The sequence below is a fragment of the Bufo gargarizans genome, chromosome 1 (assembly GCF_014858855.1).
Source record: "Bufo gargarizans isolate SCDJY-AF-19 chromosome 1, ASM1485885v1, whole genome shotgun sequence".
In the NCBI taxonomy this organism is placed as follows: domain Eukaryota; kingdom Metazoa; phylum Chordata; class Amphibia; order Anura; family Bufonidae; genus Bufo; species Bufo gargarizans.
The window spans coordinates 452,854,032-452,878,741 of record NC_058080.1 but is presented as its reverse complement, the minus strand read 5'-3'; the positions used below and the strand labels follow the sequence as shown (position 1 = coordinate 452,878,741).

The 24,710-nt window shown below is 46.6% G+C and overlaps 1 protein-coding gene across 3 annotated transcripts in view; it reads left to right on the top strand.

Moving 5' to 3' along the window:
• The window catches only part of SMARCA2 (SWI/SNF related, matrix associated, actin dependent regulator of chromatin, subfamily a, member 2), a 299,308-nt gene that overhangs the window by 177,609 nt on the left and 96,989 nt on the right, over nucleotides 1-24,710 (top strand). For all 3 annotated transcript variants that reach the window (XM_044272604.1, XM_044272612.1, XM_044272595.1), the window contains exons 25-26: nucleotides 7,998-8,161; nucleotides 15,329-15,556. In XM_044272604.1, the coding sequence (XP_044128539.1) occupies nucleotides 7,998-8,161; nucleotides 15,329-15,556 (392 nt within the window). The remainder of the gene's footprint in view (nucleotides 1-7,997; nucleotides 8,162-15,328; nucleotides 15,557-24,710) is intronic.

Here is a 24,710-nt window from a genome sequence, read left to right as displayed (position 1 = left end):
GCTGCAGGATGGGGCTTCATCGTGGATATCCACTTTAGTTGCACCCCCTGCAGGCGCGTACTCTTGAGTACCTCGCCGGTCACCCAGTCCCTCATTACTGCGTCCGCAGTTGCATGTCGGGCAATTCCACATGTGTGCGAGTTTGCCGAAGGGGTGACCCTGCGGCGCCTGAAGATGCTGGACTGAGGGTATTCTCCCCTGCACGTCCCTATCCCATGGGGTTTAGGGTTAGTTCCCCCCTTTTGGCCAGGGGGTGGGAGTCACTTTATTCGGGGGCCTGTGTGGTTCCCCCTTCCCCTTGTTTACCCCCTGGTTCTCCGGGGGGAAAGGGAGAAGAGTCAATTCCCCCTCTTGTTTTTTGCCTTCATATCCCTGGCCCCCTATGCCTCTGCCTGGCCTTCTTTTACTTTAGTCCCCGACTTCTGCCTGGGACTGGGCCGCATCTTCTCTGCCCTGTGCTCGGGCCCCTGGGGCTCCGTTTGCCCCGTTTTTTTTCCCTCCCTGAGCCTCACTATTCCTGAGGAGCCCCCAGTCTCTTGCAGTTCCGTCCTGCCGACGGCGCTCCTTTTCCGGCCGCTCCATTAATCGAGGCCCCGGCTTTTTACTCGCCTAGGCTGCATCCTCCTCCCCTCTCAGTTCCTGGGCTTTTTTCTCTTCCCCTCTCCGCTTCACTCGGCTCTTGGAAGGGGTCTCCTTCCACTCCTATCCCAGATAAGCTCGGGCGTTTGTGTGTGGGTGGAGTCTGCCTAGTGTTTGCTTCTTTCTGGGACTCCATCTTGCCAGCACTCCTGAGGGATGCTCTCCAGATCTCTTCTGCAGCCTTTCTGCACTTTATTGCAGCTGCTGCAGCACCTCTTCGGGGACACAGCACCTGGGGTCCAGTAGGACAGCCGCTGGCTGTATGCTTTTCTTTTTTACAGTCTCTCTCTCAGCCGTCATGTCCTCTTTCAGGGAAGACTCCCATCCCCAGCCTCCCCTCGGGGTTGCCACGTATTATACGTGCGCCCATTGTAATAAAAAGTTGCCATGCGGTCAGCCTGAACCTGTTTGTATGCAGTGCCTTGCCCCCAGACCCTCTCAGGACGCCCTGACCACCCCTTCAGTGTCGGTTCCTCCTGAATGGGCTTCTTCCCTGTCCCAAGCAATAGGGAACGTTGCCCGACTCTCCCAATTCATGGTTGTCAGTGGACCGCTTGTCTGCCCAAATTGCATCTCCTTGCCTCTCATCTTCTCCAGGCATCCTGGAATCTTTGTGATGCTTCCCCGGCTTTAGCAGGGCGGCTGCTAACTCTGTGGCCATCCGCTGCACAGTTTGGCTTTGTGCCTGGGCAGCGGATGCTGCCTCAAAAAAGGCGCTCGTATCTCTCCCCTTCCTAGGTGGTAGGCTTTTCGGGAAACGTTTGGAGGAGCTTATTTCTGACGCCACGGGTGGAAAAAGTTCCATCCTGCCCCAGAACCATGCCCGCCGTCGCCGTCCTATGTCTTTTCGCTCATTTCGGGACTCCTCCCGTCAGGACAAAAAGACTGTTTGTCCTTCCTTCAAGGCCAATCTCTCCTGGCACGCCCGCCCTATGCCTTCCAAACTCCAATCTGCAAAGCCGTTATCTGCATGATGCGTTTTCCCTGCTCGAGTCGCCCCCTCGAGTGGGGGTCTCTTTTCAGGATCAATGGAGTGCAAGCGTGGACGACGCCTGGGTTCTGGAGGTAGTTTTCCTTCGGATAAAAACAGTATTCTCCGCCCTTCCCACGGGTTGGTTCTTCCAGTCTTCGCCACTCAGGTCCCCCTCCCGGGTGGCAGCTTTTTTTAGGCCATTCATTCCCTTCACGTGCATGGAGTGATTGTTTCTGTTCCGACCTCGGAACGTTTAAGGGGTTTTACTCAAACTTTTCTTCACCCCATTTTAGACCTGAAGGCGCTCAATTTTTTCGTGCCCGTCACTTTTGCATGGAGTCCCTCAGATTGGTGATTGCTTCCCTCGAGGGAATGCTTATCTGCATGTCCCCATAGCTCTGTCTGATCAGAGGTACCTTCGCTTCGTTGTAGGTTCTCTGCATTTTCAATTCGTGGCATTGCCCTTCAGCCTGGCGTCTGCCCCCAGGGTCTTTACCAAGGTGTTGGCTCCCCTCGTTGCACATCTCCGTGCCAGAGGAGTTGCAGTAATACCCTACCTGGACGATTTTCTGGTGAAGGCTCTGGCCCGGGAGGACAACCTGTCCAGCCTCCACATCACCCTGTCCGTGCTGTCCCAGTTCGGCTGGCTGGTGAATCGCTCCAAGTCCTTCCTTGTTCCCAGCCAGAGGATGGAATTCCTAGGCATGGTCCTCGACACTCGCATTGGCCGAGCCGAGGGTTCCTTCCTCAGGACAAGGTAGTGGCTCTCCAGTCAGGGGTGGCTCGCCTTTGTGAGCGGTTTCCTCTGTCCATCAGGGTGTGCATGTGCGTTCTGGGCCGGATGCTTGCCGCCTCCGAGGCAATTTCTTATGCCCAATTCCACACCCGGCACAATTCTTGCCCGGTTTAACAAGTCTCCGTCAGGCCTCGATCGCCTGATCCGCCTGTCCCCTCAGGTCTGCCTGGACTTGCACTGGTGGCTGAACCCGCTAACCGTCTCACTCGGCAGATCCTTCTTTCCCCTCTGTTGGCAGGTGATCTCCACAGATGCCAGACTGACAGGTTGGGGGTGCAGTGTTCGGGTCTCTCACTGCCCAGGGTCAGTGGTCGAGGCAGGAGAGCTCCCTACAAATCAATATCCTGGAGCTCAGGGCCATTTACCTAGCTCTGTCTGGTTGGACTCTCCTCCTCCGCGGTCTTCCTGTCCAGATTCAGATGGACAACTCCACTGCGGTGGCTTATTTGAACCACCAGGGGGGCACCAGAAGTGCGGCGGTCCTGAAGGAAGCCTTTCGCATCCTGCAGTGGGCAGAGGGACACGTTCTCACTTTCTCCCTTGTCTACATCCCCGGAGTCGACAATTGGGCAACAGACTTCCTCAGTTGCCAGCGTCTCTACCCGGGCGAGTGGACGCTCCACCCAGAGGTGTTTCTACAGCTCTGTCAGCGTTGGGAAATCTCAGACGTCGAATTTTTCGCCTCCCGTTTGAATCACAAACTTCCACTTCACGTCACCAGGTCTCGGGATCCTCTTGGCTCTGGCGGTAGACGCCTTAGTGCTCCTCTGGTCCCAATTCAGTCTCCTATATCTCTTCCCTCCCCTTTAGCTTCTTCCTCGGGTACTCAAACGCCTCAAAATGGATCAGGTCCCGGCGATATTAGTAGCCCCGGACTGGCCCCGCAGAGCGTGGTACGCAGATCTAGTCTTCCTGCTCGCTGACGCCCCATGGCGACTTCCACTGCGTCCCGACCTCCTTTCGCAAGGTCCGCTAATGCCATTCACAAGATAAATGGATTTTTGTACTAATCATAAAATCCTTTTCTCGTTGGATGCATTGGTGGACACCGATCCCGCTCTTTTTACTACATTCAGGTTTTCCGGGACTCTTTCTTTGATAATGGTCCTCCTTTCTGGTTTAGTACATGTTGACTTCAGTTTTTTTCGCTCGGGTTTTTTGATGCTACTACTGCTTTAGTACCAATTGGTTAGTTTAGTGTCTGTGCAGAGGGTATAGCCCATCCTGGTGGAGCCAACACTTTTCCTTTCTAGTGTCAGCCTCCTATTGGCAGCTGGGCATATACCCATGGTGTTGTGTCCCCCAATGCATCCATTGAGAAATGGATTTTACGGCAAGTACAAAAATCCATTTTTCTACTTATTAACCCCTTCACTTATTATCAAGTACATGTACTTGAGAATGTGTGAGGGCTTGTGTGGAGCAGCAAAAGCGCTTATGGCATCTGAGAGAGTAAGGCAGAGGAATGCGGCTCCCTCTGCCTTCCGATTCGAGCCCCCGCAGTGAAATCACGGGGCTCCAATTGGTTACCATGACAGCCTGGGGCCTGCTTAGGCTACCCAGGGCTGTCATAGTAATCTGCCAGCAGATAGAGCAGCAGAATCCAATTCACCCTAATAGATCTCTAAATATTCCAGGTTCTAGCCCCTTAAGGCCTCATGCACACGGCCGTTGACGTCCTGCCGTCCGCAAACAGCGGGTCTTCAATATGCGGGCACCGGCCGTGTGCTCCCTGCATGATGGATGCAGACCCATTTACTTGAGCTGAAGTGCTTTCGTGGTGTTTCTGTCCGTGCCTCCGCACTGCAAAAAAATAAAATAAATTGAATATGTTCTATTTTTTTGCGGTGCGGATGGATCACAGACCGTCCTGTCCCAGTCGCCGCACGGACATTGCCCGTGCATTGGGGACCGCAAGTTGCACAACAGCCGTGTGCATGAGGCCCAAGGATGATGGCACACAGTGCAGTTCTGACATGCATTCAGGATGCAGTTTTCAATTTAGCCAGTTTATCAGCCTCATTAAACCCCGCTGTTCTGCATTGCGGGAATGATTTAATTCATTTGAGCTTGCTACAATAAAAAACTGCATCCTAACTGCATGTCAGAACTGCACTGTGTGCCAGCACCCTAAGGCCCTTTCACATAAGCGAGTTTTCCGCGCGGGTGCAATGCTTGAACACATAGCACCCGCACTGAATCCTGACCCATTCATTTCAGAGATGTTGTTTGTAAACCAGTATTTTATCACGCGTATGAAAAACACATCAAAACGCATTGCATCCATTTGGAAAAAACTGAACACCATCTTAGACAAAACTGACTGAACTTGCTTGCAAAATTGTGCGAGTATTACTGAACGCATCCGGAGCCAATCTGTCACTCTTGTGTGAAATGGGCCTAAGGAGGTTAAATGGCCAGCATATGCTTCTATTATGACGGAATGCCTCTTATAGGCTTCCGTGGTGCATACCGTCATAAAATTCTGTTGTGGTCCGTGTTAACGGAATCCATTATGGAATTCTTAGATAACCCAAACATCGAACTTGCAAATCGCAAGTTCGCTCAACACTAGTCTCCTGTCATTATGCCCCACCATGCTTGTTCTTGTCCTTATTTTTTATTTATTTTTTTGCTCTTTGTGAGCATGAATTATACAAATACACGCACAGCAATACAGCTATAAACATTACACACACAACTCTTCAGTACACATATTATACACACACACAAAGCTCCATTAGATGGTAAATAGTCACTTTGGCACCTGTTACAAATTTTGCTTTGGGGCAAAATAAGTGCTGCAGAACATCATAATACACTCCTCAGCTGCAGCAGGAAGATAATACACACCCCTGCTGCTGCAGGAAGATAATACACACCCCAGCTGCTGCATGAAGATAGTACACACCCCAGCTGCTGCATGAAGATAGTACACACCCCAGCTGCTGCATGAAGATAGTACACACCCCAGCTGCTGCATGAAGATAATACACACCCCAGCTGCTGCATGAAGATAGTACACACCCCAGCTGCTGCATGAAGATAGTACACACCCCAGCTGCTGCATGAAGATAATACACACCCCAGCTGCTGCATGAAGATAATACACACCCCAGCTGCTGCATGAAGATAATACACACCCCTGCTGCTGCATGAAGATAATACACACCCCTGCTGCTGCAGGAAGATAATACACACCCCAGCTGCTGCATGAAGATAATACACACCCCTGCTGCTGCAGAAGATAATACACACCCCAGCTGCTGCATGAAGATAGTACACACCCCAGCTGCTGCATGAAGATAATACACACCCCAGCTGCTGCATGAAGATAATACACACCCCAGCTGCTGCATGAAGATAATACACACCCCAGCTGCTGCATGAAGATAGTACACACCCCAGCTGCTGCATGAAGATAGTACACACCCCAGCTGCTGCATGAAGATAGTACACACCCCTGCTGCTGCAGGAAGATAATACACACCCCTGCGGCTGCAGGAAGATAATACACACCCCAGCTGCTGCATGAAGATAGTACACACCCCTGCTGCTGCAGGAAGATAATACACACCCCTGCGGCTGCAGGAAGATAATACACACCCCAGCGGCTGCATGAAGATAGTACACACCCCAGCTGCTGCATGAAGATAGTACACACCCCAGCTGCTGCATGAAGATAGTACACACCCCTGCTGCTGCAGGAAGATAATACACACCCCTGCGGCTGCAGGAAGATAATAAACACCCCTGCTGCTGCAGGAAGATAATACACACCCCTGCTGCTGCAGGAAGATAATACACACCCCAGCTGCTGCATGAAGATAGTACACACCCCTGCTGCTGCAGGAAGATAGTACACACCCCTGCTGCTGCAGGAAGATAGTACACACCCCAGCTGCTGCATGAAGATAGTACACACCCCAGCTGCTGCATGAAGATAGTACACACCCCTGCTGCTGCAGGAAGATAGTACACACCCCTGCTGCTGCAGGAAGATAGTACACACCCCAGCTGCTGCATGAAGATAATACACACCCCTGCTGCTGCAGGAAGATAATACACACCCTTGCTGCTGCAGGAAGATAATACACACCCCTGCTGCTGCAGGAAGATAATACACACCCCAGCTGCTGCATGAAGATAGTACACACCCCTGCTGCTGCAGGAAGATAGTACACACCCCAGCTGCTGCATGAAGATAATACACACCCCAGCTGCTGCATGAAGATAGTACACACCCCAGCTGCTGCATGAAGATAGTACACACCCCTGCTGCTGCAGGAAGATAGTACACACCCCTGCTGCTGCAGGAAGATAGTACACACCCCAGCTGCTGCATGAAGATAATACACACCCCTGCTGCTGCAGGAAGATAATACACACCCTTGCTGCTGCAGGAAGATAATACACACCCCTGCTGCTGCAGGAAGATAATACACACCCCAGCTGCTGCATGAAGATAGTACACACCCCTGCTGCTGCAGGAAGATAGTACACACCCCAGCTGCTGCATGAAGATAATATACACCCCAGCTGCTGCATGAAGATAGTACACACCCCAGCTGCTGCATGAAGATAGTACACACCCCAGCTGCTGCATGAAGATAGTACACACCCCTGCTGCTGCAGGAAGATAGTACACACCCCTGCTGCTGCAGGAAGATAGTACACACCCCTGCTGCTGCAGGAAGATAATACACACCCCAGCTGCTGCATGAAGATAATACACACCCCTGCTGCTGCAGGAAGATAATACACACCCTTGCTGCTGCAGGAAGATAATACACACCCCTGCTGCTGCAGGAAGATAATACACACCCCAGCTGCTGCATGAAGATAATACACACCCCAGCTGCTGCATGAAGATAATACACACCCTTGCTGCTGCAGGAAGATAATACACACCCCTGCTGCTGCAGGAAGATAATACACACCCCTGCTGCTGCAGGAAGATAATACACACCCCTGCTGCTGCAGGAAGATAATACACACCCCAGCTGCTGCATGAAGATAGTACACACCCCAGCTGCTGCATGAAGATAGTACACACCCCTGCTGCTGCAGGAAGATAGTACACACCCCAGCTGCTGCATGAAGATAGTACACACCCCTGCTGCTGCAGGAAGATAGTACACACCCCAGCTGCTGCATGAAGATAATACACACCCCTGCTGCTGCAGGAAGATAATACACACCCCTGCTGCTGCAGGAAGAAATGATGGACAATATTTTGCGCCCTGCCAGGCTTCATGATGGAAACCCATCAGATCTCATCATAGTTTTTGGAGGTGCACCACTACCTCTCTTGCACTGTATGAGCGCTCTGCTGGATCATTAAGTAGGCAGTCAGGGATGTATGGCACTGCTGGACCACCCTGACTGCAGACTATAAGTTTTTTTTTTTTTCTTGCTAAAAAGTGCCTCTTATATTCTAAAAACTACTGTGTATATCAGTCTGCTATTACAGTATATATTAAATAGGTAAAGCATTTATGTTATCCTGTTGGGGCTTTTAGGTCTTGGGTTGTCATTGAAATGTAATTATACTATAGAATGTGTTATTTATTTATTTTTCCCCCAAAGGCACAACAAAGTCAGAGGATCGTGCTGCATTGCTAAAGAAGTTCAATGAAGAAGGCTCACAGTACTTTATTTTCTTACTGAGTACCAGAGCTGGAGGCTTGGGGTTGAACCTCCAGGCTGCAGATACTGTAGTTATTTTTGACAGCGACTGGAATCCTCATCAGGTTAGGAAACTTTGATTGTTAAAACTATAAGTTTTTTCATTTTTTTTAAACAAAATCACCAAGACATTTATATTTAAATGCATATTAGATTTAGTAAAACCAGAAATATTGAGGGTCATTTGTGTAAAACGCCGTTCTTTGGTACACCAGTGCTGCCAGAGGATGCTCCTAATTTATGAAGAGGCACACACCTCCTTATAAATTAGGCGCCAAAGTGAAGTTGCTTTCTCTGTCACCCATTCGCTTTCCTTTCCTTTATGGAAGCTGGGGATAGTGTGACGGGTGCCCAGGTCTGCTATCTCAATACTGCTATTACACCTTGCCAGAAACATGATGCCTTCACAGTACACTGTAATACAGAAATGGTGCAGGTTTATTATACAAGTGATCTCATATAAAAGTAAAAATTTATGACATTTTAATAAAATTCCCTTCATTGTTAAAAGCTTTCCCCGTTTCTTATGTAAAATATAATTAGTATAGCTGTATCCATAATGATTCCATGAAGAAAAAAAATACCAGATTTTTTTTCTCCATATTATTATTAGGGGACACAGTACCATAGATATAGGCCATGCCACTAGGAGGCTGACATTAGGCATAAAAAGGTGTTGACTACTCCTCCGGTGGCTATAATGTACCCACAGATACTGGGATAATCAGTTGTAGCCTAGTGTCTGTTGGCGGCTGACACTGTCTGCAGAATTTTTGGGTAAAATATTTTCTCGTGAATGGCACAACATTATGGGTATATGCCCAGCTGCCACTAGGAGGCTGACACTAGAAAGGAAAAGTGTTGGCTCCACCCAGATGGGGCTATACCCCCTGCACAGACACTTAACTAACCGGTTTTAGTCTACTGTCTGTAGGAGGCAGACATGACCTGCTGTTTTTTTTGCAGGTCTTGCTGCTTTTTATTTTTATATTATTCTTTTTTTTCTTCTGCAGGTCTCGGCCTGCTGCAGGATGGGGCTTCATCGTGGATACCCACTTTAGTTGCACCCCCTGCGGGCGAGAACCTTGCCGGTCACCTAGTCCCCCATTACTGCATCTGCAGTGGCATGGTTGCAATCCCATGCATGTGAGAGTTTGACGAAGGGGTGACCCTGCGGCGCCTGTAGACGCCGGACGGTAGGTATTTTCCCCTGTGTCCCTGTTCCATGGGGTCTCGGGTTAGTTTAATCTCTTTTGGCCAGGGGGTGGGATTCACTTTATTCTAGGGCCTTGGGGAGGTTCCCCTTTCCCCCTTGTTTCCCCCCCCCCCCCCCCCCCCCCGTTCTCATGCCTCTCCACGGCCTTCCCTTCTATCTTCGTTCCTGGCTTCTGCCAGCACTAGGCCGCATCTTTTCTGCCCTGTCCTTGGGCCCCAGGTGCTTCTTTTGCACCGTTTTTCCCCTCCTCAGGAGCCCCCCTACGCCTGTTTTTTCTTTTCCGGAGGGCCCACAGTTCCATCCCCAACTGCGCACCTCTTCCGGCCACTTCATTAATCGAGGCCCTGACTTTTTCCTCGCCTGCATACTCTCCCACACTTAACTCCTGCTGTTTAAAAAAAGAAAGGGGCCCCCATCTTGCCAGGATCTCTTTTGCAGCACCTCTTTGGGGACATAGCACCTGGGGTCCGGAAGGACAGCCTCTGGCTTGCTGCTTCTCTTTTTTCAGGCTCCCACTCAGATCTCATGTCCTCTTCCAGAGAAGACTCCCATTCCCAGCCCCCCCTCGGGTCGCCACGTATTTTCCGGGCTCCCGTTGAAATACAAAGTTGCCATGCAGTCAGTCTGACCCTGTTTGTGCGCAATGCCTTGCCCCGAGGCCCTCTTATGACGTCCTGACCACCCCTTCTGTTTCAGTTTCTCCTGAATGGGCCGCTTCCCTGTCCCAAGCCATAGGGAACCTTGCCTGACTCTCCCAATCCATGGTGGAGTCGCTGGACCGCTTGCCTGCCCAAATTGCGGCCGCCTCTGCTCCTCCTAGGGACTTCTCCGTGCACGGGGCACGCTTACGTTCAGACACCTATGTCCCGTTCATCCTCGGCTTCCTGGGGTCACTCCCAGGATCAGTCTGAAGCTTGCGACGAATCCTCCCCTACCGCACCTTTCGCCGCCTCGGGGGAAACTCTGATATCGGAGCAGAGCACAGCCCTGTCTGCGGCCATGCAGGATATCATCAGGGCAGTTAAGGACGCTCTCCACGTGCAGGAAGACCCCTTCTCTTCGGCTCAGGAATCCGTATCATTCCGCTGTTCCAGGCGCCCCGCTTTGGTTTTCCCTAATCATACGGATCTCAACGCACTCCTGGCCAAGGAGTGGCGTCACCCGGATAGGCGCCTTCAGCCTGCAAAGAGTTCAGATGCCCTCTTTCCTTTTTCCGAGGAGTCCATTAATATGTGGTCTGTCCCTCCTCAGGAAGATCCACAGGTGACCCGTCTTGCTGAGGCCACCACCCTTCCTTTGTCCGACACTGCTTCCTTGTCTGATCCGTCGGACACGAAGATTGACTCCTTGTCCAAGTCTGAGAACCTGTGTAGTCTGGGCCAAACAGCTTGTCTGGTCCTTGCCTCTCTACTCAGAGGGAGCTCCATCTCCTTGCCTCTCATCTTCTTCAGGCATCCCGGTATCTTTGTGATGCTTCCCTGGAATCGGCCCGCTGCATTAGCAGTGCGGCCGCTAACTCTGTGGCCATCCACCGCACGGTCTGGCTCTGTGCCTGGGCGGCGGATGCTGCCTCCAAAAAGGCGCTCATCTCTCCCCTTCCTGGGTGGTAGGCTTTTTGGGAAGCATTTAGAGCAGGCATGTCCAAACTGCGGCCCTCCAGCTGTTGCCAAACTACAACTCCCAGCATGCTCTAATAGCTGCAAGCTATCCAGGCATGCTGGGAGTTGTAGTTTTGGAACAGCTGGAGGGCCGCAGTTTGGACATGCCTGATTTAGAGGATCTTATTTCTGAGGCCACGGGTGGGAAAAGTTCCCTCCTGGCCCAGAACCGCAGCTGCCGGCCTATGTCTGCATCGCGATCACAGCTTTTTCACTCCTTTCAAGATTCCTCCTCCCATCAGGACAAAAAGCTGGTTCGCCCTTCCTTCAAGGCCACGCCCTCCTGGCACGCCCGCCCTAAGCCTTCCGATCCCTAGTCTGCAAAGCCACCATCTGCATGACGGGGGGTCGTTTACTCGCCTTTTAGTATCACTGGAGCGCAAGCGTGGACGACGCCTGGATTCTGGAGGTAGTTTCCTCCGGATACAAAATAGAATTCTCCGCCCTACCCACAGGTCTGTTCTTCCAATAGTCTCTGCCCAGGTCCCCCTCCCGGGTGGCCGCTTTTTTTTTTTTTCAGGCCATTCATTCCCTTCACACGCATGGAGTGATTGTTCCTGTTTCCGACCTCGGAACGTTTTCAGGGGTTTTACTCAAACCTCTTTACTGTTCCCAAGAAGGATGGTTCTCTTCGCCCCATTTTGGTTCTGAAGACACTCAATCATTTCATTTGTGTCAGTCACTTTCGCATGGAGTCCCTCAGATCAGTGATTACTTCCCTCGAGGGGGGGCGAGTTTCTGTCTTCCATCGACATCCGGGATGCTTATCTGCATGTCCCCATAGCTCTGTCTCATCAGAGGTACCTTCGCTTCGCAGTAGGTTCTCTGCATTTTCAATTCGTGGCATTGCCCTCCAGCCTGGCGTCTGCACCGAGGGTCTTTACAAAGGTGTTGGCTCCCCTCGTCGCACTTCTCAGTGCCAGGGGAGTTGCAGTAATATCCTACCTAGACGATCTTCTGGTGAAGGCTCCGTCCCAGGTGGACAACCTGTCCAGCCTCACATCACCCTGTTCGTGCTATCCCAGTTCAGGTGGCTGGTGAACCACTCAAAGTCCTCCCTTGTTTCGCAGCCAGAGGATGGACTTCCTGAGCATGGTCTTCGACACTAACCTCGGACGAGTGTTCCTTCCCCAGTTCATGTACGGCGCTCTGATCGGGCGGGTGCAGGAGCTGCGCCCGCCCGATCCGAGGCAGGGGCCCGGTAGTCACTGATAGCCGGACCCCTGCTGAAATTACCGATGCCTGCGCATTAACCCCTTCACAGCCGCGGTTAGCACTGACCGCAGCACGTGCGGACTTCAGACGTGTGCGGGGTGCCCATCGGGTCCCCACTCTGCTGTGACGGGGACCCGATGGCAGAGAAGGCAGCCTGATGCCTTCCTTAGGCATCGTGGCTGCCTTCCAGTAGAGCCTCTAATACACTTACGTCCAATGCATCACAATACAGAAGTATTGTGATGCATTGTAAAGGGGATCGGACCCCCAAAAGTCTCAGAGTAGGACAAAAAATTGTGTAAAAATTTTTTTACTGATTTTATTTTTATTTTTTTATAATTTTCAAGTTAAAAAAAATTAAAATAAAATATATATCTCAAAAATGTCCTTTTTTTTTGTTACCTTACGTCACTAAAAGTGCAACACCAAGCGATCAAAAAGGCATATGCCCCCCAAAATAGTACCAATGTAACAGTCACCTCATCCCGCAAAAAATGAGCCCCTACCTAAGATAATCTCCCAAAAAATAAAAACACTATGGCTCTCAGACTATGGAGACACTGAAACATGATTATTTTTTTTGTTTCAAAAATGCTTTTATTGTGTTAAATGTAAAAAAAAGAAAAAAGTTGACATTAGGTTTCACCGCATCAGTAACAACCTGCTCTATAAAAATACCACATGACCTAACCCCTCGGGTGAACACCGTGAAAAAAAAAAAACCTGTGTCAAAAAAGCCTTTTTTTTTTGTCACCTTACATCGCAAAAAATGTAATTGCAAGCGATCAAAAAGTCATATGCACCCCAAAATAGTGCCAAACAGTCATCTCATCTCGCAAAAATGATACTCTACCTAAGACAATCGCCCAAAAACTGAAAAAACTATGTCTCTCAGACTATGGAGACACTAAAATATGATTTTTATTTTTTTGGTTTCTAAAATTATATCATTGTGTTTAAACTTACATAAATAAAAAAAAAAGTATACATATTAGGTATTTCCACGTCCGTAACGACCTGCTTTATAATAAGATCACATGACCTAACCCCTCAGGTGAACATCGTAATAAAAAATTAAATAAAACAGTTTAAAAGAAGCTATTTTTTTTGTCACCTTACACCACAAAAAGTTCTAAAAGCAATCGATCAAAAAGTCATACGCGCCTTAAAATAGTACCAATCAAACAGTCATCTCATACCGAAAAAAATGAGCCCCTACATAAGACAGTTGCCCCAAAAAACAAACATTTTTCCAAAATTCTTTTATGTCAAACTGAAACAAACAACCCAAAAAGTTGTCCTATTCTGTATTGTCGTGTCTGTAACAACCTGCTCTATAAAAATACCATATGATCTAACCTGTCAGATGAACATTGTAAATTAAAAATAAAAACTGTGCCAAAAACGCAATTTTTTGTTATCTTGTCTCACAAAAAGTGTAATCTAGAGCAACCAAAAATCATATGTATCCTAAAATATTACCAACAATACTGCCACTTTATCCCGTAGTTTCCAAAATGTGGTCATTTTTTTTGGCGTTTCTACTCTAGGGGTGCATCAGGGGGTCTTCAAATGTGACATGGCAGCTTTAAAATTATCCCAGTGAAATCTGCCTTCCAAAAACCATATGGCGTTCCTTTCCTTCTGCGCCCTGCTGTGTGCCAATACAGCAGTTTACAACTACATATGGGGTGTTCCTGTAAACTACACAATCAGGGCAATAAATATCGAGTTTTGTTTGCTATGTTAGTGGAAAAACATTGATTAAAATGGAAAATCTGCCAAAAAAGTGAAATTCTAAAATTTCATCTCCATTTCCCATTAATGCTTTGTGGAACACCTAAAGGGTTAACAAAGTTTGTAAAATCAGTTTAGAATACATTGAGGGGTTTAGTTTCTAAAATGGGGTAATTTTTGGTTGGTTTCTATTATGTAAGCCTCACAATGTGACTTCAGACCTGAACTGGTCTTTAAAAAGTGGGTTTTGTAAATTTGTTTTTTTTTTTTTTTTTTTTATATTTGCTTCTAAACTTCTAAGCCTTCTAACGTCCCCCAAAAACTAAATGGCATTCACAAAATGATCCATACATGAAGTAGATATATGGGGAATGTAAAGTAGTAACTATTTTTGGAGTTATTGCCATCTATTATAAAAGTAGAGTAATGGAAATTTGGAAATTTTTCCAACTATTTGGTAAATATGGTATTTTTTTTTTTTATAAATTTAAAAATGCATTTTTTTTTTATTCAATTTTACCACTGTCATGAAGTACCATATGTGACGAGTCTCAGAATGGCCTGGATAAGTAAAAGTGTTTTAAAGTTATTACCAAATAAAGTTTATTATCAGAAAATTTAGACTAGCATATTCTTATTCAAAGTCATAGGTGCAAATCCATAAAGCAAACATAATTAATAAAAAAAAAAAGAATGTCTGCACACACATATAAGCAGTAAAACTGAGAAATGGTGATCATTCTGAATTCAAGTGATATGATACCTACTATAAATGGATCAATGGAAGCTCTTAGCGCATTTTGATCAAACTTGTGTCGGGCCCATCTACCAGGCGTCAAGGTGGCTTCCGCAGACTGGTCCCTATAACTAATATACCGCCTCTCTTGGACTTATCTCCAAGTCCACATTATCAGGGCAGTGATAATACTAAAGTGACACGTCAGATTTGCTAAAAAAAAAAAAAAAAAAATGGCCTGGGCAGAAAGGTGAAAAATGGCTTGGTCCTGAAAGGGTTAAAGAACCCCCACCAAAAATGTTATTCTTTGACCTGCTAGAAGGGAACATGATGTAATTTGTAGTGAAGGTGATTTTATTACCAGTGTCTGAATTTGTGAGCTATACCTCCCTTATGATTCTCACCTGTGTGATGTGACCAGCAATCGGACTCTCCAAACAACACAGCATCTTACGTGTGGACAAGTCCGTTTCTCTATGTATTCCTATGGGAGCCTCACTCTCCGTCTCATAGGAATGACTAGAGAAGCAACTCTCTTCTTGTCCTGTGTCAGTTGGAGATCAGAGAGTTGGTCACATGACATCACTCTCTAGCAGGTCAGAGAATAAACATTTTGCTGAGAGTTCTACTTTAATGAGTTAAAAATCTAACTGTGTATGTTGGTTTCCAGGACCTTCAGGCACAGGACAGAGCGCACAGGATTGGTCAACAGAATGAGGTGCGCGTGTTGCGTCTGTGCACCGTTAACAGTGTGGAGGAGAAGATTCTTGCAGCAGCTAAATACAAGCTGAATGTTGATCAGAAAGTCATTCAAGCGGGCATGTTTGATCAGAAGTCTTCAGGCCATGAAAGAAGGGCATTTCTGCAAGCCATTCTGGAACATGAAGAGCAGAATGAGGTACTTTTTTTTATTTTTATTAAAAACTTTATACCACTTTATCATAGTTGGGAAACAAGTAGTGATTAGTTTTCATAGAAGCCTTTTGAACCTTATGTTGTGTTGCGTTTGTATTCCAGATGGCAAACGTTTGCTCTCCCATTGGATGATTTTTTATTTTATTAAACATTTTTTGATCAGTTCCTTTTTAGTGTGTTAAATATTTTTCTATTACTGCTTTTGGTTACTAGCAAACATGTTGCCTGGCAAGAACTATTCTAATCATTCATCTGTATGCCAGTCAATAACTAACTTCCACCGCATTGTAGAAGGTCCTCATCTGTGGTTGCATATACATCAGTACTTGTCCTCCGCTGCATCCACAGGACACAATGTGGCAGAAGTGAGGTGATTCACCCACATCACCACTGTCTGTGCTTCCTCTAGATGGATCCTGTTGCACATGCGCTGAACAATAAGTAAGACAGATGTATGTCATGCAAAAAATACATTGCATTTATTCATACAAACGAGACACCTTTTGTCAGAAGTTTTTTTTATTTTTTATAAATAACTCAATATTCACAGAAAGTGCATTTTTTTTTTTTGTCTGTTGCGTTTACGTAGTACTATACCATTGAAAATTCTTCTGTAACAGTCAAGACCAGCATTGAGACCTCCTGTATAGGTAGGCAATTTATTGTCAGTTTACTGCTGCTGTGAGAGAAAGATGTTATCTGCAAGGTAATGCTCATTCTGATAGTGCTGTGATGGCTAACCCCCGGCACTACAGCTGTTTTAAAACTACAACTCCCAAGATGCACACTTGCCTGTCTGTTCTCAGAACTCCATAGAAATGAATGGAGCATGATGGGAGTCATAGTTTTACCACAGCTGTAATAGTGGATGTACAATTGAGATAAGTGTTCTTTAGATAGGTCTAGATGAAGATGTCCACAGAAGAGCACTGTATTCATGACGGCAGGGGTCAGCAACCTCTGGCACCCAAGCTGTTAGGAAGTTAAACCTCTCAGCATGCACACTGGCTCGTGCATTCTAGGAGCTCCCATAGAAGTGAACAGAGCGTGCAGGGAATTGTAGTTTCACACCAACTAGTGCCAGAGGTGGGTGAGCCCTGCATTAGTGTAATGTGGGATCTTCTTATTGAGTCACTCATCTCCCCTCCCTTTCTGGCCGCAGTGATGGCTTGACGAGAGTTGAGTCATGCTAACAGTCCAGACAGATGAAGAGGGACTTCAAAGAATTTTGTCCAGAAAACTATCCATCTTTTTATATGAAAATATTACATACAGTAGTGACACATAGGTTGTTCACATGTGATAAAATTAGTTTTGATGGCATTGACCCTTTAATTTAGACCATTTCCTGGCTGGGTTTCTAGTTACATTTCTGTTTGACCTATTATCACTTACAGCTGTAGTTTCTGCATGTATTCCTCCTAAAACATACATTTAGCATGTTGATTGATGGACTGAAAGTGGAAATCCAGTAAGAAAATGAACAATGAATATGTTTTTGTAGTCTTAAAAAGGTTGGCCATGGTAAATTCAGATCTTAGATAAGAGCCTGATTTTGTTTAAAATTTTAAAAATTACTGCAGTGCTTTTTACAACAAATATAATCTACTAAAATAAAAAAAATAGTAAAAATATATTTTATATATAAAAAAGAAATACAATAAATAAAATAATAAATACCATAAAAAAACCTTCTGTCTGCCATTGTTTACAGATTGCAATGGTGATATGCAGGTTAGTGGCATGTAACTGCTGCAGCCACTCGCTGTGCTCTACGATATACTCCTGAGAACACAGCTGCAGTGGCACAGAACAGCAGGAGAGCAAAACATATAGCATTGTTTATTTTACAGCTATTGGGGGGTGGTCCAAGATTTTTAATTATATTGAACCCTTTGTTTCATGGCTTCAAACCTATAGCAGTACAGAGCTTTCATTGTGAGCAAACATACAGTTTATGCATTTGCCTCGCTGCATGTTGAAGGCCCTTCATTGATGTCGTTTTCATCTCTATTTTTGTTTTGGATCCATCCTTGATCCACTGAAACTGCACTCTTTAAATTCAGGGGTTTTCAGTTTCGTACATGATTGTACAGAGCGCTTTGCTGCAGTTTTTTTTTTTTTTATGGTTTCCTGCTGCTCCTCTACTGCTACACGTAAATGTTCTCTTTGGGTGGTCATTGCAGGTAAGTCACTGGAAAGTACAGAAATTGTTTTGCTTGTGGAAAATTGGTCGCATGTGATAGTGAATGGACTTCTGTAGCAACACTACAGTCACTAGTAATCGAATCCTGCTGTATTATGTGCAGCTGTATGGTCGTGGCAATGTGAAGCCATTCACTTTCATTATGCTACAATGTAGCACATTCGAAATGTGATCCTCAGATTTGCGTCAGTGGTCATGGCCAAGATCGCCATGTAGCCCATGCCTTAATCTTCTACAATATGCCACAATTTCAAACCTTTCATCCACGAAAAATGTATGTGAGGAATACACAGTATTTCCCATATATTGTGTGTGGTCCTATTCAGGCGACAACAAATCATTGAGCTGCTCTCATGATATGAATATCTTTCAATCTATGGACATCTTGGGTTGACTGAAAGGATAATATAAGGTACAGAATGGGTGAAATATTTTCTTAAAACGCTGCCTCTCTATCACTTACTGGGTCTCCAGGCATCCCCTGCCTTTTCCTGTGTGTTAAGCTGAGACCAGGAAGTGGAGACCAGCAAAGTCCCAGTAAGAGTTGGCATGGCAGCACAGGGTGTCTGTGAAGTAATGCATAGTTTTGTTCTTTGAACCCATTCTGCAATAGAGAGATATTAGATAGCATGCCCGAACAGCCTACAGCTCTGAGCCCACAGCAGGGCATTGTGGGAGTTGTAGTTTTACAACAACCGGAGGGCCGCTGGTTGAGCATGCCTGGATATTAGAGAGAGAGCTGTTAGCGAGAGAGAGCTGTGGGGGGAGAGAGAGAGCTGTGGGGGGAGAGAGAGATGTTAGCGAGAGAGAGCTGTGGGGGGAGAGCTGTTGGAGACGGAGAGAGAGAGCTGTTGGAGACGGAGGGGAGAGAGAGAGCTGTTGGAGACGGAGGGGGAGAGAGAGAGCTGTTGGAGACGGAGGGGGAGAGAGAGAGCTGTTGGAGACGGAGGGGGAGAGAGAGAGCTGTTGGAGACGGAGGGGGAGAGAGAGAGCTGTTGGAGACGGAGGGGGAGAGAGAGAGCTGTTGGAGACGGAGGGGGAGAGAGAGAGCTGTTGGAGACGGAGGGGGAGAGAGAGAGCTGTTGGAGACGGAGGGGGAGAGAGAGCTGTTGGAGACGGAGGGGGAGAGAGAGAGCTGTTGGAGACGGAGGGGGAGAGAGAGCTGTTGGAGACGGAGGGGGAGAGAGAGAGCTGTTGGAGACGGAGGGGGAGAGAGAGAGCTGTTGGAGACGGAGGGGGAGAGCTGTTGGAGACGGAGGGGGAGAGCTGTTGGAGACGGAGGGGGAGAGAGAGAGCTGTTGGAGACGGAGGGGGAGAGAGAGAGCTGTTGGAGACGGAGGGGGAGAGCGAGCTGTTGGAGACGGAGGGGGAGAGCGAGCTGTTGGAGACGGAGGGGGAGAGCGAGCTGTTGGAGACGGAGGGGGAGAGCGAGCTGTTGGAGACGGAGATCCGGCGATGTCCTCCTCTGAGAGCGCCGGTGTTCTGCCAGATCTCCATACCTTGTGAAAAGTCTATACCGGAAGTGACGTGGCCGCACAGGAATCAGCTGGAGGAGGGTGTGCGCTGCGCAAGTGCACATCCACTGGCTTAGAAAATAAACTTTGCAGCGCCGAGATAGAAGTACTTCGTGCACCGCGCGTGCGCACTTAGGGGTATAGAGATTTTGCAGCGCACAATGTTGCATCAGATCTCCCTACCCCTGAGTGCGCACGCGCGCACAAATAATCAGTTGCAGTTCATCCTGATTTGATCTGATGATTTGTGCGCGCGTGCACACTCAGGGGTAGGGAGATCTGATGCAACATTTTGCGCTGCAAAATCTCTATACCCCTAAGTGCGCACGCGCGGTGCACGAAGTACTTCTATCGCGGCGCTGCAATGATTCTTTCCTCAGTTAGTGGATGTGCGCTTGCGCAGCGCCGCGCACATCCTCCTCCAGCTGATTCCTGTGCTGCCGTGTCACTTCCGGTATAGATTTTTTACAAGGTATAGAGATCTGGCAATACACCGGCCGGCATTTGACTTCCTGGTTCCGTTCCCTGCGAGCAACAGCTGCGGATGGGAGCGGAACTGGGCGGGAAATTCAAATAAATATAAACATAAAAAGTGACAAACACACATAAAAGAGGTTATACAGTGTAATCTGAGAGGATTACACTGTATAACCTCAGATCTGACATTTGATGACACTTGTGTCATTTGTGTCCATAAAATATTTATTCAAAAAATGGTACCACTTTTGGTACTAAATTCCTGACCTAATCATACCGCCAGGGAGGTTAATAATGTCAGCAAGTGGTAAAAAAAAGAATTACCGGCAAGTTTTTATCAATACTCTAGTCCAGTTTTACCTACCCTACCTCTCTTTAATTAGTTGTTTTTTTTTAGGGGGGGGGGGGGGGGGTCTGTTTTGTTGACCATTTCAAATAGCCATTGATTACCTAAAACTACTGATGTATCAGCAGGTATCTTGTTTGGCACACAGGAATGCTGGTATTTAGTCACGTTTAATTACAATTGTCCATCAAGACATGTAAATCACATAATGTCTATGTGCTCTCTTTTTTTGGCCAAGTTTTTTAGGTGGATTGTGGTTCAATTTGACGGCTTGCGTTTACTGAACCGGTTGTCAGCTCTTCTAGGGGCATTTGGTTGCCTTTAGATGATCCCAGGTAATCAGCAGTTATTGCCAAAAAGCCGTGGCCAACCACACGTTGCTTCTGCAGTGGCGGCATTTACAAATCACCTTCCATTTGGCACTCGGGAAGTCCCAAGTGGGTGATCTCCCTCTCATAGCATTGGTGTCTGTAAACTGAGGGCACCACTGGTCGCCAGAACAAACTTTTCCTGCAGAACTCTACCAAATGTCTTGCACAAAATTGAACCTCTCCATTTATCAGTGCAACCGTACAGTGCATGCAACAGAACTTTTACTGACCATGGTGAAATCAGTCCTGCACTTATAATAATAGGCCTGCGGCTAAACGTTCTTAGTTTTGTGGAGTTTGTAGAGAGAGCTCCATTTCTTTGTAAAACCAAAGGTGCTGTTATCAGCATTGCTGCTGTATCTGGTGCATTAAAGTTGTTGGTATTGGAGTATGTTACAGCTTTTTGGTGCTTCCCCTAACCATTTATCACAGTACACATTTATAATAATCAGGGATATCTGCAATGTGGAAAATGTTCTCATGAATTGACTACTGATTCCTGTATTACAACCATCCCAGATACCAGACCGATCCCACGCCACTGCTCTGGTTTTTCCATCCGGGCCCTGGTCAGGTGCATCACGTATTGTTAACATGTATGCAGTCCTGGAACAGGAGTTCAAGGGTGCATATCTTTGTTCAAGATGTGAGCAAATTACCCGTTTGGAATCGCAAATCGATTCTCTAAATGGGCAAATTGCAACACTGAGAGGCATTGACAATTTGCAAAAGAGTTTGCTTCTCACCGAGCAAGCACTCTTTGGGGTAGATGAGGGGGAGGGTGACAGAGAGGAGGCTGAGGAAAGTGAGGTAGCTAGCTGGGTAACATTAAGAAAGCGGGGTAGAGGGAAGAGTGTCAGGGAGGCTAGCCCTGATCTGACACACCCCAACAAGTTTGCACGTTTGGCAGATGAGGGGGATGTCAGTCCAGGGATGGCACTGCCGCAGCCAGACACTTCCTCTGCCAGTCAGGGGAATGTCAGCTCCGGTAAGCAGGGGCCCAGGAGAGCAGGGCAGGCCAGACAGGTGCTGGTAGTGGGAGACTCAATTATTAGGGGAACAGATAGGGAAATCTGTCACAAAGACCGTGATCGCCGAACAGTGTGCTGTCTTCCTGGCGCTAGAGTTCGACACATCACGGATCGGGTTGACAGATTATTGGGAGGGGCTGGAGAAGATCCAGCGGTCATGGTCCATATCGGAACCAATGACAAAGTTCCGAAATACTACCTGTACCACGGGCCACACAAGAGAGGCAGCGGGAGATTAGGGAAATTAACAAGTGGCTCAAAAACTGGTGTAGGAAGGAGGGGTTTGGGTTCCTGGAGAACTGGGCCGACTTCTCTGTAGGCTACAGGCTCTATCGTAGGGACGGGCTGCACCTCAATGGGGAAGGGGCAGCTGTGTTGGGGAAGAAGATGGCTAGAAGGTTGGAGGAGTGTTTAAACTAGGGACCGGGGGGGAGGGTAATTATGTTATAGAATGGGAAGATAGTGCAGATAGAGACCGGGGGCAAGGTAGTGAGACTGGGGGAGGAATGGAAGGAGGGACTAGAACAGTTCAGAAGGAAAGGTGTAGAGTAAAAAATATACATAAACCTCTCAAATGTATGTATACTAATGCCAGAAGCCTGACTAATAAAACTGGTGAACTGGAATTAGTGATGTGTGAGGAGGACTATGACATAGTGGGAATAACTGAGACATGGCTGGATGATAGCTATGACTGGGCTGTTAATGTACAGGGTTACAGTCTGTTTAGAAAGGATCGTCAAAACCGGAGAGGGGGAGGGGTCTGCCTTTATGTAAAGTCCGGTCTAAAGACCACACTCCGTGAAGATATAAGTGAGGGACATGAACATGTGGAGTCACTGTGGGTAGAGATACATGGCGCTAAAAACAATAATAAATTACTAATAGGAGTTTACTATAAACCACCTAACATACCAGAGTCCACAGAAAATCTACTACTAAACGAGATAGACGAGGCGGCAAATCATAATGAGGTGGTTATTATGGGGGACTTCAACTACCCAGATATAGACTGGGAAACTGAAACTTGTATATCTCATAAAGGAAACGGGTTCTTGGCAATAACCAAAGACAATTACCTCTCCCAACTGGTTCAGGGCCCGACTAGAGGGATGGCCATACTGGACTTAGTATTAACCAATAGGCCTGACAGAACAACAGACGTGCAGGTTGGGGGACACCTGGGAAATAGTGACCACAAAGTAATAACCTTCCAATTATCATTCAAGAGAGTGTTTCTACAGGGAGGAACAAAAATACCAAACTTCAAAAAAGCTAAATTTAGCCAACTAAGAGAGGCCACAGGCCTAACTAAATGGGATAAAGTCCTCACAAATAAAAATACAGCCACAAAATGGGATATCTTTAAAAGCATCCTAAAATCTCATTGTGAGAGGTACATACCGTATGGGAATAAAAGGTTAAGGAACAAAAAGAAACCAATGTGGATAAACAGAACTGTAAAGAAAGCAATAAATGACAAAAAGAAAGCATATAAAACACTAAAACAGGAAGGTAGCACGGAAGCACTGAAAAACTATAAGGAAAAAAATAGAACATGTAAAAAACTAATAAAAGCGGCCAAACTAGAGACTGAGAGATTAATTGCCAAAGAGAGTAAAACTAACCCTAAAATGTTCTTCAATTATATAAATGTCAAAAAGTATAAATCTGAAGGTGTCGGCCCGTTAAAGAGTAATGAGGGGGGAGTCGCAGAGAGCGACGAGGAGAAAGCAAAGCTGTTAAATATTTTTTTCTCCAGTGTATTCACTGAGGAAAATAAACTGTCAGATGACATGCCGAATGTTGAAATAAATTCCCCATTAAAAGTGTCCTGTCTGACCCAGGAAGAAGTGCAACAGCGACTTAAAAAGATTAAAATAGACAAATCGCCAGGACCGGATGGCATACACCCCCGTATCCTAAGGGAATTAAGTAATGTCATAGCCAGACCCTTATTTCTGATATTTGCAGATTCTATATTGACAGGGAATGTCCCACAGGATTGGCGCATGGCAAATGTGGTGCCAATATACAAAAAGGGTCCAAAAACAGAGCCTGGAAACTATAGGCCGGTAAGTTTAACATCTGTTGTGGGTAAACTGTTTAAAGGTTTTCTGAGAGATGCTATGTTAGAGCATCTTAACGGAAATAAGCAAATAACGCCATATCAGCATGGCTTCGTGAGGGATCGATCATGTCAAACAAATTTAATCAGTTTCTATGAGGAGGTAAGTTCTAGACTTGACAGCGGCGAATCAATGGATGTCGTGTATCTGGACTTCTCCAAAGCATTTGACACTGTACCACATAAAAGGTTAGTATATAAAATGAGAATGCTCGGACTGGGAGAAAACGTCTAAGTGGGTAAGTAACTGGCTCAATGATAGAAAACAGAGGGTGGTTATTAATGGTAAATACTCAGATTGGGTCACTGTCACTAGTGGAGTACCTCAGGGGTCAGTATTGGGCCCTATTCTCTTCAATATATTTATTAATGATCTTGTAGAAGGCTTGCATAGTAAAATATCAATTTTTGCAGATGACACTAAACTGTGTAAAGTAATTAACACTGAAGAGGACAGTATACTACTACAGAGGGATCTGGATAGATTGGAGGCTTGGGCAGATAAGTGGCAGATGAGGTTTAACACTGACAAATGTAAAGTTATGCACATGGGAAGGAATAATGCAAGTCACCCGTACTTATTAAATGGTAAAACACTCGGTAACACTGACATGGAAAAAGATCTAGGAATTTTAATAAATAGCAAACTAAGCTGCAAAAAACAGTGTCAGGCAGCTGCTGCCAAGGCCAATAAGATAATGGGTTGCATCAAAAGGGGCATAGATGCCCGTGATGAGAACATAGTCCTACCACTTTACAAATCATTAGTCAGACAACACATGGAGTACTGTGTACAGTTCTGGGCTCCAGTGAACAAAGCAGACATAGCAGAGCTGGAGAGGGTCCAGAGGAGGGCAACTAAAGTAATAACTGGAATGGGGCAACTACAGTACCCTGAAAGATTATCAAAATTAGGGTTATTCACTTTAGAAAAAAGACGACTGAGAGGAGATCTAATTAATATGTATAAATATATCAGGGGTCAGTACAGAGATCTATCCCATCATCTATTCATTCCCAGGACGGTGACTGTGACGAGGGGTCATCCTCTGCGTCTGGAGGAA